Raw genomic sequence first — 13,944 nt, forward strand, 5'->3', positions numbered from 1 at the left:
GTCACCTTAAGATGTTTTCTTGTTCACGTTTTTTGTTTGTTGCGGTTGCACCCGATTCAAGAGCCGAATGACTCACAGGGCTCTACCTAATACATTAAACTGACACGAACGAACCAACGACGTCAAGCGGAGCCCCATTCGTGCAGCACGTGGAGCCGCGCGGGGTCACGTGGGATGGGGGCGAAGAGGGTGGGGGAGGGGGCAGCTTCCGGTGGGGCAGGAACCGGATCTCGTGTGAGAAGAACCGGGTCGTGGTGAGGAGGAGGCAGGCGGTGTGGTGGTGGTGGCGTGAGACGAGGTGAGGACGTGGTGGTGGTGGTGAGGTGGTGAGGTGGTGAGGTGAGGAGAGGTGGTGATAGTGAGGTGGTGGTGATGGTGAGGTGAGCGCGAGGGCTGCGCTACTGACGTGCGCACTCCCCGCTGCTCTGTCCCAGAGTGGCGGCATCTTCCAGAACTCGGGGGAAGAAAGGGGAGGGGGCCCCGGGGAGGGGGCCCGAGGGGGAGAGGGGTCAGGGGGAGGTCACGGGGGGGTCATGGGGGGGAGGTCACGGGGGGTCACGGGGAGAGGCCGTCGGGCCCCCCAGGAGGAAGTGGTTCGCGACTCCACCGCATGACTAGTCACTCCACGTCGCTCTGGGGGGCTCCGCCTCACTCTGGGGGGCTCCACGTCACTCTGGGGGGCTCCACGTCACTCGACTTTTGCGTTGCTCGTCACTCCACCGCTCCGGGCCGGGTGGCTATTGAATAAGCGCCTCTGCAGCTCAACCCCCCCCCCCCCCCCAGTGGAGTCCACAGCAACTCTCAGACCGCGTCACTCCGCGGCTCAACCTCGTTACTCGCACCCCCCCCCCACTCGCCGCGTTACTCGCCCGCGTCACTCCGTGACACCGCCGCCGCTCTCGCCGTGACGAGGGGGCCAGGTCGTCGTCGTGACGAGGCTGTTCTACATCCCAGCGGGGGTCGTCGTCTCGCTGAGTCACCGCCGCTCGTTGTTGTTGTCCGTGGCTGCTGCGGCTGCCTCGCATTGGCCAAGGGCCCCGAATGAATCCGAAACTCCGCCAGCCGCGGGTCGCCTCCTCTTCTTCCTCCTTCTCCTCCTCCGCGTGTCCTTGCTGATGATGTTGAGCAGTCACCGGGGGATAGTGGCCGTGACTCCCTCTGAGTTCATCACGATCAGAGAGAGGGGAGTTGCGTGGCACGGCCATCGCTGCTATGCGCAGATAAGACGACGGTTTTATAAATGACGGTCATCATCATCGTCGTCGTCATGCCCTTGCTGCTGTTGCTGGAGACCATCCTGATCAGTTTGGGCATCAGTCGTCATCGTGCTGCTGCGGTCAGTACTGTGATGTAGGAACGATTCCCATCAGCCGCGTCGTAGCGGCGACTGGTCGCTCGCTCCCACAAGTGGGACACTAAAGCCGAGACCCACGGGGGGGGGAGGGGGGTGAGCAGCGGCCACCCGCACCCGGCAGTGGGGGCCGCCTGAGCCGCTCGCTCGCAGGAGAGAATTTGACCGCGTTCGTCGCGCCAAAACGGCTCACAAACTTAAACCTGCGACGTATCGTCTACACACTACCCGCCCTATGATATAAGAAGTACTATGATGACGAGAATGATGTGCTTTATACTCAGGAACGTATCTCTTTGAAGATGTTTGTAGTTTTAATATGCGCAAGGGGGAATTCACGTGGAGGTGCTTCCCGTCCTCACAGACAATAAAACCCGCCGCCACCAAGTTATTTCCTTTGTGGTAATCCGTGGAACACCTTTGCAGATTGACAGGATGAGAACTCTCAACCTCAACCAGTGCCCCCCGCCAATGGGATGTGGGCTCATTTAGTCACTCCGTCAATCAAAATTAGAATGTAACTGAATGAATGCGATGAAGAGGCCTTTCACGAATGTCATTAACCTCGGACACGTTCTCTGAGTCAAGGTTGTCGGCCGCCAGCATTGAGATGTGTGGACACTTTGTATTGAAACCGCACATCTCTCTCCCTTGATGAAGAGGACTTGCACTCTCCGAGCTCTCGCTGGTGATGATCAAGAGGTCGTCTCTGTCGTGCTGAGTGCTTTGTGTGGACGAGGAATCACACTCCTTAAGGGCCGCACAGATGGATTCATTAACCTCATAGCCGTACAGCCAACTAGCCGCCCTGAGGTCGATACATATGTGATCCACCGGCTCTTTTCCTCCAAATTGCTGGGTTCCGTATTTGGCACAACGCACGACTTCATTTCGAACAGGTCACAATGCCGTACCGACGCTGTGCAGTGAGGGTTGCTTTGGGTGAGGTTTTGTGTGGTATCTGCAGCGTGTGCTTCCAGGCCAATCTGAGAGCCCGGTGGTGACCACTCTTAGCCAGATGAGACGGGTTTACTTCCAGTTTTTGAGGTTACTCTTTGGACAGTTTAAAAATGAAAACGGTATAAAAAAACCATTTGAGTAAGTGATTTATTGCATTCTTGAGCATCGATTTTAGAAAGGTTTAACCTCATTCGTACAACTCAGCTGGAAGTGATGTCTCGGTTGCTGGACGTGCTGGCTCTGAATTTAGTCATTAGTATTTTTTTAGTTTGATCATGTAAGTATAATGTCAGAGCCATGCATCCTCCACAAGCCGACACACCAAACAATTAAAGTTATCACGTGGACAAACGAGCCAATCGATTTTATTTTTCAGCAAACCGATTACTGTAAGTTGAAAAGCAAGCAAACTTGGGACATTTTTGCAAGTATCAAAGTATGAAAAATAAGAATTGGTTTTACTCTTTCTGGAAATAAAAGAGTTGTTAACATGTTCAAACACCAAAGAAAGCTAGTGTAGGCCAATCAGTTTCAAAGACACTGCAAATATTATTCGAGCATATTTGTTTGCATGTTCACCACAAGTACTGTGTGTGGTTAATGCAGTCTTGCTTCCTTGCAGAAGGTTTCTATTTGGTGTTTGAACATCTTAACACTTGTTTTATTTCCAGAAAGGGTAAAACCTATTATTATTTTAATTTTATATATACGTGACTTTGCCGAAAGAACCAAAGAGTATAGTTTAATTATGTTTATACGATGTTTATAAGATGTTTATGAGACGTTTTGCTGGTGATTACATCCAGCATCAGCAAGTGTTTGCAGAGCTGAGATTTCTGGTGAATGCGCTTCCTGGTCTGTGTTCTTGAATAAGTGTTCTGCAATCGTCAGAACAGCCATGCCTGAGAGCGGATTTAATAATTATAGGCGAGTGCTGATTGATTTTAATTAACAGGGTTAAATAGTGTAACAAGGTGAATATAATTGGTGAAAATCAGCTATCTATAATTATATGAAGGTGTAATTTTGGAGGCTCGTGAATGATGCTGCTGGGCAGTTGGAGGCAGTCGCCCTCCAACAACAGCAGAGGGCAGAGGAGCGACGCTCACAACAACCGGGTGGCTAAAGCACAGCAAGTTGGCACAGGTGGTGGTGCATCTGCCAGTCATTTCAGTGAGTCAACCCATGGCACCTGGGTCTGTCCCGTGACCTGCCAGCGAACCTTCGACACTTCACATGGTCTTAAAGTGCACATATCTGGCACAAGCGCCGTGGTGACGTCACCACCACTTAGTGACGAATGGTGGTTATAATTACTATTCCTTATTGTAAACATTTATTTATAAAATCCACGGAAGGCATGTCAAAATGCACAACTAATTGTTTCACGTGACAAAGTTATTGTTCGTTCCAATATTCGAGTCACAATTCGTTTCTAGATTGTAGTTTAAGGTATTCAACGCTGTATCATATAATTAATGTAATCGATTCTTATGCTCACGACACATGCATGGATCATGCATGTTAGAATTTATTATTTTGATTGACACATATTTGCATATCATGTGTTCATGTAATCCAGCTCTGGAGGCAGCGAGGTTTGGTGGATAGCACAAATATTGCGAAACTCCCTTTCAGTGGTTGTGGAAGAGGTGCCAAACCCTGGCTTTCCAGGTGAAGGTGGTACAGCAAAATATGGACCCTTCTCCACCTGTTGCCCCTTCGCGCACGCGGGGAGTATTCTGTGGGTGCTCCGGTTTCTCCCCACTTATTAATAACTCTTTATTTGACTGAAAACATCTTAATCTATATGGTGTTGCCGATTGTGTAGGATTATAAGAAAACATTGATTGTCCTCATTAGTCATTATCAATTCACTGCTGGAGGAAGGCCTCCCGAATCGTCCGCCACCTCTCACGATCCTGCAATGCAACAATCTACCTCGTGCCTGCGCATGAACTGATCTCATCACTCCGTCTGCTCGTTGGACGTCCGCTCAGATGCGTTCTTTTCCTTGGCTGCCACTCCGCTATTATTCTTGACCATCATGTCTCCTAGCCATTTCGCGTCCTGCGCAAGCCACACTTACACTCCTTAATAGTTTGGATGCTATCATTAGCCTGCATGTGAAGGTATTGGCGGTATACCGGAGTGGCGCAGTATATAACAAAAGCATTTTCGCAAACATTATTTATTTTCCTGCGATTCACAACCCCGGTCAAAAAATCTTGCGAGGTGCGTCAAAATCAGTTCTCATGATGTCGAAGCAGTCGGAAGACCAATGTTATGAGCAGCTGAACACGAAGCTTCAGAGTCTGTTGCCGTATAGCAGCACCCAGCCTGATGACGATTGGCTAACGCCATGTTCCAAAGGCAGATTTCACTCGTGCACTAGATTTGGTTGGACGATTCCTCTGTTAATTTCCAGAATTATTTCTTGGCGGACGTTGGCATCAAAAGACGATGAATCATGTCACGTTCGAATGGGAAAGCAGCCGCTCAATCTAAGGCAACTTCCGATGGAGAGTCTGCAGCTCATTCAAGGGCAACGGCGACATTGTCCAACTGTTTTATGAGGACTCGTGTGTTGTGCTGCATCGGTGTACCGCCAATGTCCATTTGTTCTCTAATCCATGTCTTCCTCTCAGTGTAATTTCAAGCATGCATCTCTCTGTGATTCTTTGCACACTTTTCAGTTCTATATTTCCGCATTCATGACCACGTGTTTCTGAAGCATGTGTCTTAGCAGGCAGTGCGGCACTGTAGGCACACAATATATATGGCACTGATAGTCAATGTAACAATACTTGTTTTACAAGAGCTAGGTGCCTTCATTAGACACTGCGTCGAGGTGCAGGGTTTCAGTCATTTGCATCGCGATCAATCGGCGGGGCCACAGCCCGCGGCTGGCTTCTGCACGCATCATTTCCCCGCGCTCCTTCGCTAATGACTCCTAATAGTGTGCGCACACACTCGTGCGAATACAGTGATGCCTCATTTTTCTGCTCGTCCACGAGTTTATTTCATTTCCATTACAATGTAATTCTTACGTCTTAATGATTAAGCGCGAGGCGATTTTGATTCGCTTAAAATGTTTGTACTGTTTTCTTAGTCCAGCTCGTTAAGGGTTCTGGGCAGAGACGGCTGTTCATGCTGGTGCTTGCAGCCGCTGTAGATCTCATGCCGGAATGGAATGTCTCCAGTGTCATTGGGGGTTGTCATTGAAATCTGACCTTGCTTCGTCACAAGGAGGACCTAAAATAAAAACGTTAAAAGTTGAACTCCATAAAATGTGGAGGTGGCCGGGTGGCCCGGGACTCTGATGCTAACTAATCCTCGTGTCAGATCGCTGAGCCACAGTTCACATCCAAGCCTTCTGCCCATCATCCTCATCAGCATCAGCCATGGTCAATCCACTGCTGGATGAAGGTTTCTTTCCCAAGCCCCCGCCAGCTTCCACGGTGCTGCGATGTAATCATTCACCTCGCATGTGGGCCGACTTCATCGGTCCATCCCCTCGGTGGATGGACTCTCAGACACTTTCCGTTCATTGCCACTCGTAATTTTTCTTGACCATCTTCCATCATCTCTCCTCGTGATATTTCGTGCCCAAGCCCAATTAATAAATAAACCTGTCACTCTCCCTGCCTCTCACCACTGTCTTGTGCAATAGGAAGCAGCCCCCTTCTCCAATCTTTCTAGCGTCTGAAATGGCTTCTCCGATGCCCTCTGTGTTTTAATCACAATCTTATTTTTTTTCTATGGTGAGGTCAAATTAGCGGCGTTATCTGTGTGAATATTGAGGTTATTAAGCTAATCGATAGCCTCTGTAGAGGCTCCAGTGAATGTCGGTAATGTTGCCTGTGAACCGGCGGGGCAGGGGGCAGTGTAGGATCTTTGTATGTTTGTTGAACTTCTTTCGCACAATACGTAGCCAACCGTGCTAATCGGAGGTGCGGGGGAATGATAATTTGGCCCATGATCCGGCTCTGGTGACCGCAGCAGTCACGATGCCGACTGTTCTTTATATTCCGTAGATGATGAAGGAGGTGACTACATTTGCCGTGCCCTGTTCTGCAGCAATTTAGGGCTGACCAATGTTGCCTGGGTGAGAGGTCGATCCCAGGAAGCTCCTGTGAGGGGTCGGTAATGAGCTCCTTGTTGATGACAGTGGTTCAGTGTGCTCACTGATGCCCACCGCCGTTCATCTGGGCGGAAGGAGCTCGCGTCGAGGGATTTGGCCTTGTCTCAGAAAGGGGGACCGGTACTTGGGGCATGACTTTGGGGGGGGGGTGGGTTTAAGAGCTCCATAAATCACAATGTGTTCTTTTTTTGCATAAAATTATTAGCTTGTATGATTGTTCATATACAGGGTGCTTCAGAAAATTGTTAACACTTCCGAGAATTGGCAACAATACCACAAGAAATGTGCCTCCGGGCTCTGGAGACCACCTGGAGAAGATTCCAGGCACGCGTTGACAATGTTGGCGAACAAGTGGAGACTCTTTTACTTTTTTTAGCTATAAACATAGATTTGTTATCATGTTACGGTGTATTATTATCCGTTCTTTTTCCATAAAAAACGATAGTCCCATATAAGTGTTAACATTTTTTTAAGCGCCCTGTATATCGAGTCCAACTTTCCAGCTGTCTTCATTCAGTTCCTCAGCCATTCCCTTCAGTTCATTTCCGTCGGTTCTTATAACTGTGTTGAGAAGTTCCTGGGACGCACTCGGAGACGGAGGTAGGGTTAAGGGCTTCCGCCAAGGGTTTATTAAAGTTTGGGAGCACACCAGTGTGTAACAACTTCCCAGGGGTTATGGGTCCCGAGCTAGGTCCCACTAGGTCCCAGCACAGCCGGCTGCCCTGTGCTGTCTCCTCCGAGCCGGCCGTGGGATCAGCCAACACGGCCGACCGAGCAGCACAGCCACGTCCAGCCCTGGCGCTGTGCTATCCCCTATCCCTACCCTCTTGCCCCTGGCTCCCCGTTTCACACTCTCTCGACCCTTGACTCCAGCTACGACCCCGCTTACGTCACGGGGTCCCCCCTTTATACTTGAGGAGCCGTGACGTCATGTGCGCCGTCCAGAGCGCATGATCCCACGTCCCGTGACGCCATCACACCGGACAGCGCACATGACGCCACTACCCTCTTCTACTCCTCTACAACTGTATCAGCAAATCTAAAATTGGTAAACATTTCTCCGCGTACGTCTTTGCCCTTATTTCCTTGATTACATTTTCAACAAACAGTCTAACCGCGCCCATGAATAACTTTCGTGGAAGCATGTTTCCCATCCCGACTCCCTTACTCATGCATTTTGTCATTTCAAGCATTCTCAGATTGTAGCTGTTCCATATTCTTGGGTTTTTTCGGTAAAGTCACGTAGGTAAAATATGAATCCTTGCAGTCACGACAGCTTCAAATGTAGAATGTAGCTGTTCCAGTTTCTATAAATTGTGTTAATTATATCTATTTTAGTTAGGCCTTGGTGTTTGAGAGCTCAGATACATCAGTCAAACGCCTTTTCATAGTCCACACAGGGCAGGCACAACAGTGCTTGCTGTTCTAGATTTGAAGCTTTCGTAACTGCAAGGATTCATACTCTTAGTTCTTTCGGTAAAGTCACGTAGGTAACCTACGTGACTTTACCGAAAGAACTAAGAGTATGGTGCTTGCTGTGTTTGGTGTCTGGTATTTGTCAGTCCATTCCAGAAGCCCTGTGTGGTTGGTGTGTGTGACACAAAAAGTAAACAAGTTCCCTAAACAACAGGAAAGCGCCACTGGCAGACTCTTGACCCGTGAGACCACCCTCACGTCACCCCCACATCACCCTCACGTCACCCCCACATCACCCTCACGTCACCCCCACATCACCCCCACATCACCCCCACGTCACCCCGATACTCCGATCCCTCCACTGTACTGGCTCCCAATCCAGCCCCAAGATCAAGCTCGTACTCCCCGTCTTGGAGGGTCTCTCAGGACTCATTTCTGCTCTCATCTCACTCCACTTACAACTACAGGAACATCTCTGTTATCCATGGGGAATGGATGGTGCCAGTGAATCAAATATGCTGATTATCTGACGGTTACAGTTTATCATCGATTATCCGGCACGCAATTATCCGGCATACAACATTATCCGGCGGTCCTGGGCCGATCGGGTGAGACCAGCATGTAACCTGGCGATTGCTGTAAAACCGCTCCAAAGGCTGTACCAGTCCAGCGATCGGCACCGTGTGCGTGACAAAAAAAGTAGCTATGGTTGATTTCAGTGTCAATTATTAAATACGGTACATTGTACACTACATACAGCAACTTAAACAATGAAAATACTGCACATATATACATTTTTCATAACTAATAACTCGGAAAAACAGAAAATATACAATGCGATCCGGCGAAAAGTGTGCGTGTAATTTAGCGTTCACCGGTCTCAAGGCTGCATCACTCTGGCGATCGCCAAACCCATGTCGCTGTTGTTGTTGTTGAAACAAAAGACAATGTGTTCGATTGCGTTCGTGAGCAGTATAGAGACATCACAGAACAATGAATATTGCATCACCCCATGATGCAGAGTCTTCGAGATTGGAGTGGGAAGAACGGTACAGTAAATGCAGTAACTTGTTGCAGTAGGATATTTATTTTCGTCTCGTACCTTTACTTATGCCAATTTTATATCGGAAACTAATCGAAAACCCCCCCACAAACACATACACAATGCCTAAAAACTTAATGTTATACAAGGATGTGCATGAAAAAGCTATTTTAAACATGATTATTGGTTATCCGGCGTTTATGAAAATCCGGCGCCGCCTTCCGAAGCCGCTGGATAATCGATCATCTCCCGTATGCTTATGGTTCACCAAACTTTTCAAGTACGCACAACTTTTGAAGGAAGAAACTAAGCCTACATTTTAACTATGAAATGTGAAATATCCTCTGTTGCAGAGATACTCACCAGCCAGTTGTAGAGCATTCTAAGTTGATTGGAGAGGAGCAGTGGGGCCGTTTACAGTACACAGTGCTGCAGTACTGTCTGTGCAGTACACAGTGGTACAGTGGTACAGTCCTGTATGTACAGTACACAGTGGTGCAGTCCTGTATGTGCATTACACTGTGGTGCAGAACTTGATGTACAGGCTACCGCTCGCGCGACCACCACTCGGCAATGTCCTGAAGCTCCCGTAAACAGCAGATCTATGAGAAGCACATGGCAAGATGCTGGATGAAGTTGTATGTTGCCGTTTATGACAGACGCCAATGAATGGAACATTCCGGATGGTAAAGTGCCGGATAGAGCTTTTCCTGTAAATTTAATCTGCAGCCTTAGTGTGAACTAATATTGTGATGGTATTTGATTGCTGGTCGAATCGCCCTTGAATAAGAGCTATAGCTCAATGGGCTTTTTTTTGTGGGAAATAAGCTTCCGGTTCTGATGATGGAATGCATTTTATGTGTTCACATTTTTTGAGGGGGCAACACACCTTTAACGTTTGGGTGAACGCCGGAAGAAAATCTCCGTGGCCAATGTTACACAAAATCCTTTACAACTGCGGCTGTCCGCATGGTTTAGGCTGAGGACCCTTTAGAAATGAGTTAACATATATTGGATCCCCCTCCCCCACCCATTACAATGAACTTGGTTGCCTATTATGAATGTGGTCCAGTGGTAGCAGGTTTTCTCCGCTTGTTGCAGAGGATCACCAATCCAGCAGCCCCGTCCTCTGGTTATTTCCGTGGTTTGCATCAACCGTACAACAACGCCGTGCGTCACGTGCTTCGCTCGTTGTGGACGTCAAAGATCCCGTGACGATGAGCACCGTTGGCTACATATGGTGCGACAGAAGTTCCAGCGTACACCCATAGGCCGATGCGAACCGGCGTCGGGGTCTAAGCTTTTCAAAATCACACCGCATCGGAATATATACGGAGAAATCATCGCCCCCTGCGGTGAAAAACCTGGCAGGAACCTCCTGAAAAGGAGTCACGAGGCTCAGGTGAGGCCTTTCTCGGTAAACAAGTGAAATATGATAAACAAGTGAAATAATTATAAACAAGTGAAATGATGATAAACAAGTGAAATGATGAATCTCTTCTTTGACTACACTGGTGGCAGAAAGCCAAAGCAGCAGCGCACAGTTTTGTTGTCCCCATTAGCCTATGAATACTATTAGCATATCATTTGCATGTAATTATCACGCATTGTAAATAATTGATTCTCGCATGCACATTTCAATTAATTTATCATGAGTGTAGGAATCCCATTTTCAGTAACGGACCAATTCAACGTCGCTTAATTTTTATTTAACGAAAATTCTAAGCTCAACGAGCCACTTCCAACAACCATTCTGATTCCAAGGAGACCACGGCTGTCAACATTTGCCAATTTATTGCTGGGAGTATAGCTTGCACACAGAGATACACACACATATTACAAACTCATGTTAACTCGTTTTAGCCAGGCGGTGGTGGCTACGCACGCCAATAATCCATCACTGGAGGCAGCGAGGGTCGGTGGATCACACAAATCTCAAACTCCTTTTCTGTGGATGTTGAGGTGCCATACCCTGGCTCACCAAGAGAAGTCGGTACAGCAAAGTGTGGACGAACATTTTCTGTCCCTTTTGTATGGGATTGAATGTTGTCCACTGGCATACGTGGATCCTCTCCGGGTGCTCTGGTTTCCTCCGATATGTATGAACACTCATTGATTGGCTGAAAACCTCTTCACCCTTTCCCGTTCCGAGACGTCTGCAAGTTGCAGGGTGGGTGTCCTGTACACCGCTGAATCTCGGACGGGCAAGCGGTTAGCATTAATTTTATTTAGATAGGCATAGCGCCGCTGTTATTATAGACATTGTACTCACCGCAGAGAAGTGCAGCGACACGACCGCACTCTATGATAGCTGGTGCCAAACTGTACCACGCGCCCTCCCGCATGACCTTGTGGGTGCCTTGGTATCAATAAAGTTATTTTATGATGTACTTTTATGATATCGGAACGGAACTGGAAGAAAAACTGAAGTACACGTACGTCATCGGAATGGGAAAGGGTTAATATATATATAGGACTGCAGAGCTCAAGCAACTCTTGGTGGTGCTGGCTCACTGCCTGTTTGAGTTCCAGCTTAATCGCGAGATGCAATTTGCATGAACAATGACGCTATATATAAAACGAAACGTTATTGTTATGAATGATAATGCCGGCAGTGGAGGTTGAATGGAGAGACTGCTCCTGGCCACAGTAAGTAAGTGGAATTTCCACCTCCGGCTTAGGACTGGCACTGAAGATGAGTGCTGCCAAATGCTTATTGTGCTGTGGCAGTGTTCTTCACTAATTTTCAGAGGGGGCCATTTTCGCCGATAAGACATCATCAGTGTGAGGGCTGCCACACATTTGAAACCATTGGGTTTAACAGCAGCACGATAACGGGGGTGTTTTCACTTTTGTGCATTGTCTGAGGCCGCTTGTCAGGGGCCGCACTAAAGGCCACTAGGGACGCCCAGTGGCCCGCGGGCCTCGCAATGCAGAATCCTGGACTATGGGGACACTTGGACTTTATTTAGCGATCACCTTACAGGAAGACGCAACGCAAAGGTGTATTGCGCTTATGTTGTAAATGTATAATTAGAAGGCGAGTATTTGATGCGTTTGTTCATCCGTTAAAATCTATTGCTTATCGCATAATGCATGTATTGAATCATGTGTTATAATGAATTGTTTATATACACAATGAATACTAAATGTTGCCTTTAGGCAAACAACACTCTACAAACGAGACAGCCGAAAAAGACCCCGAGTCTTGGATCAAATTCTACCCCCGGAATTAGTGATAATCCTTAAAATGTGCGAGAGGGAGATTTGTGGTTACGTGTCAGTTGTGTATGTCGCTTGCCCCAAGCTGTCTGCCATGAGTTTGAAGATTTTCACAAAATCGTTAAAGCTCCATTCACGTGTGCTCCAGTGATGTCATCCGGGTAGCATATTCAACACGATTCACTTTACACTGATATCTTACAGCATGTCTCCCAATTCTTTAAAACATTTAGAAACCGATCTGGCTTTAAACTCACGTCACTCTTATCTACAAGGGAAGATTTGGTTCTATAGCTGTTGCTCTTCGCAAAGGGTGGTTCCTCCTCAGCGACAGAGGGGCAGCTGGGTGTGTATGTGTTCACTCCTGACGAAAAGTCTGAAGATTTTGCACTGCTAAGACCGGGTTTTAATTTTTGTCCTTCCCCCGCACCTCAGATTATCACGGTTGGCTACGTATGGTGTGAAATCAGTTCAACATGCATACAAGTAGAAATGTTTATATACACATCATGGCATGTTTGCTGTGTGTCACTTGACACCCTTGGCACCCTAGCAAACGAGATGCTTCATGCCAAAGGATTATCCAGATGAAATATTTTAAGAAACCATTATTGTTCTGGTGCTGGCTCTGTCGTGCCTGAAGAATGCGCCAACATCAACGATGCTGGATTTTTTTGGGCTTGCGTATTCCGTTACATTTGGGGTGGGTGACATGGAGATCCGATGTGATCGGTGTGCTATGAAGAAGAGCCATTGCCCCAAACGTCACCTATTTCTATTTTCCTTTTTTTCCCCCTTAAGGCTACGGTGTTGTTGACGAATGCCTTGGGTTTCCAGCGAGGGAGTAACGTGGGCCGCGTTTTTCTCCACTAGGCTTGGTACGCGGATACACAGGACGGGACGAGACAGACGGACGCACACACACGGGACGCCATGTCGGACGTGCAGCGTCTGGCGGTGGCTGTGCTGGGCTTCCTGAACGAGCAGCTGCGCGCGGGGACGCTGTCGGAGGACGCCACCGAGAGTCTGGAAGGTACGTGGTGGTGGCAGTGATGGCGTTGATGGCTGTGTTGGTGGCGGTCGTAGCGGTGATGGTGCTCGGAGATGATGCAGCCTGATGTGACCAGGCCCCTCTCAGTAAAGGCTTCTCGTGAGGTTCAACAACAATTACTTATTAACTCTGGATAAGCAGTTGGTGCTTTCCTCCCCTAGGTTAGCTCAGCCGACATTTTTGAGCTGTGCTGCACGGTCAGCAAATGCCACTCATTGGGATATATACGAATGTGGAACGTGTGTTGCTGTTCCCCGCGTGATTTCACACAACCCTGCCAACACTCGTGAGCAGGATTTGCCCTCCCAGTCTCTCCAGTGCTGTGCTTTGCTTGTGCTCACGTGCATACCTGTACGTTGCCATGTGTTGGCCGTGTAGCGGTTAGCTCGCTGCGCTATGAACACAGCGACCCGAGTTCAATTCCCGCTCACGGCCAACACCAGTGATGATTATCTGAACCGGTCCCGGGCCTCCCTGAGGTCGAGTGTAAACATTACCACTGGGGAGACAAAGGCGGCCGGGCGTTGTGCTGCCCACCCACCCCCTCGTGTCCCGTGCCAGCCCTCATAGTTGCTCACTAACAGCACTTTCCCTAACAGTCTATTATCAGCTATATGGGGGATTTTGTCCTCGTTTTTTATTGCCATGATGTGTCCCCATGTCTCTGTGCATCGCCATGTGTCTCTGTGGGTCTCTTTGTGTTCCTGCTTTCCCGTACTTCTTTTTACATCTGGTATTTTCCCTGTGCATCCCCTTGC

At 48.3% G+C, this 13,944-nt stretch overlaps 1 protein-coding gene across 1 annotated transcript in view; it reads left to right on the top strand.

Annotated features, from left to right (window-relative positions):
• The first annotated feature begins 203 nt into the window (after positions 1 to 203).
• The window catches only part of SGTA (small glutamine rich tetratricopeptide repeat co-chaperone alpha), a 37,891-nt gene continuing 24,150 nt past the window's right edge, over positions 204 to 13,944 (top strand). The window contains exons 1-2 of the mRNA XM_078615282.1: positions 204 to 298; positions 13,009 to 13,168. Of these exons, the coding sequence (XP_078471408.1) occupies positions 13,069 to 13,168 (100 nt within the window). The 5' untranslated portion in view covers positions 204 to 298; positions 13,009 to 13,068. The remainder of the gene's footprint in view (positions 299 to 13,008; positions 13,169 to 13,944) is intronic.

The sequence above is a fragment of the Lampetra planeri genome, chromosome 46 (assembly GCF_965212315.1).
Source record: "Lampetra planeri chromosome 46, kcLamPlan1.2.h2, whole genome shotgun sequence".
NCBI lineage: Eukaryota > Metazoa > Chordata > Hyperoartia > Petromyzontiformes > Petromyzontidae > Lampetra > Lampetra planeri.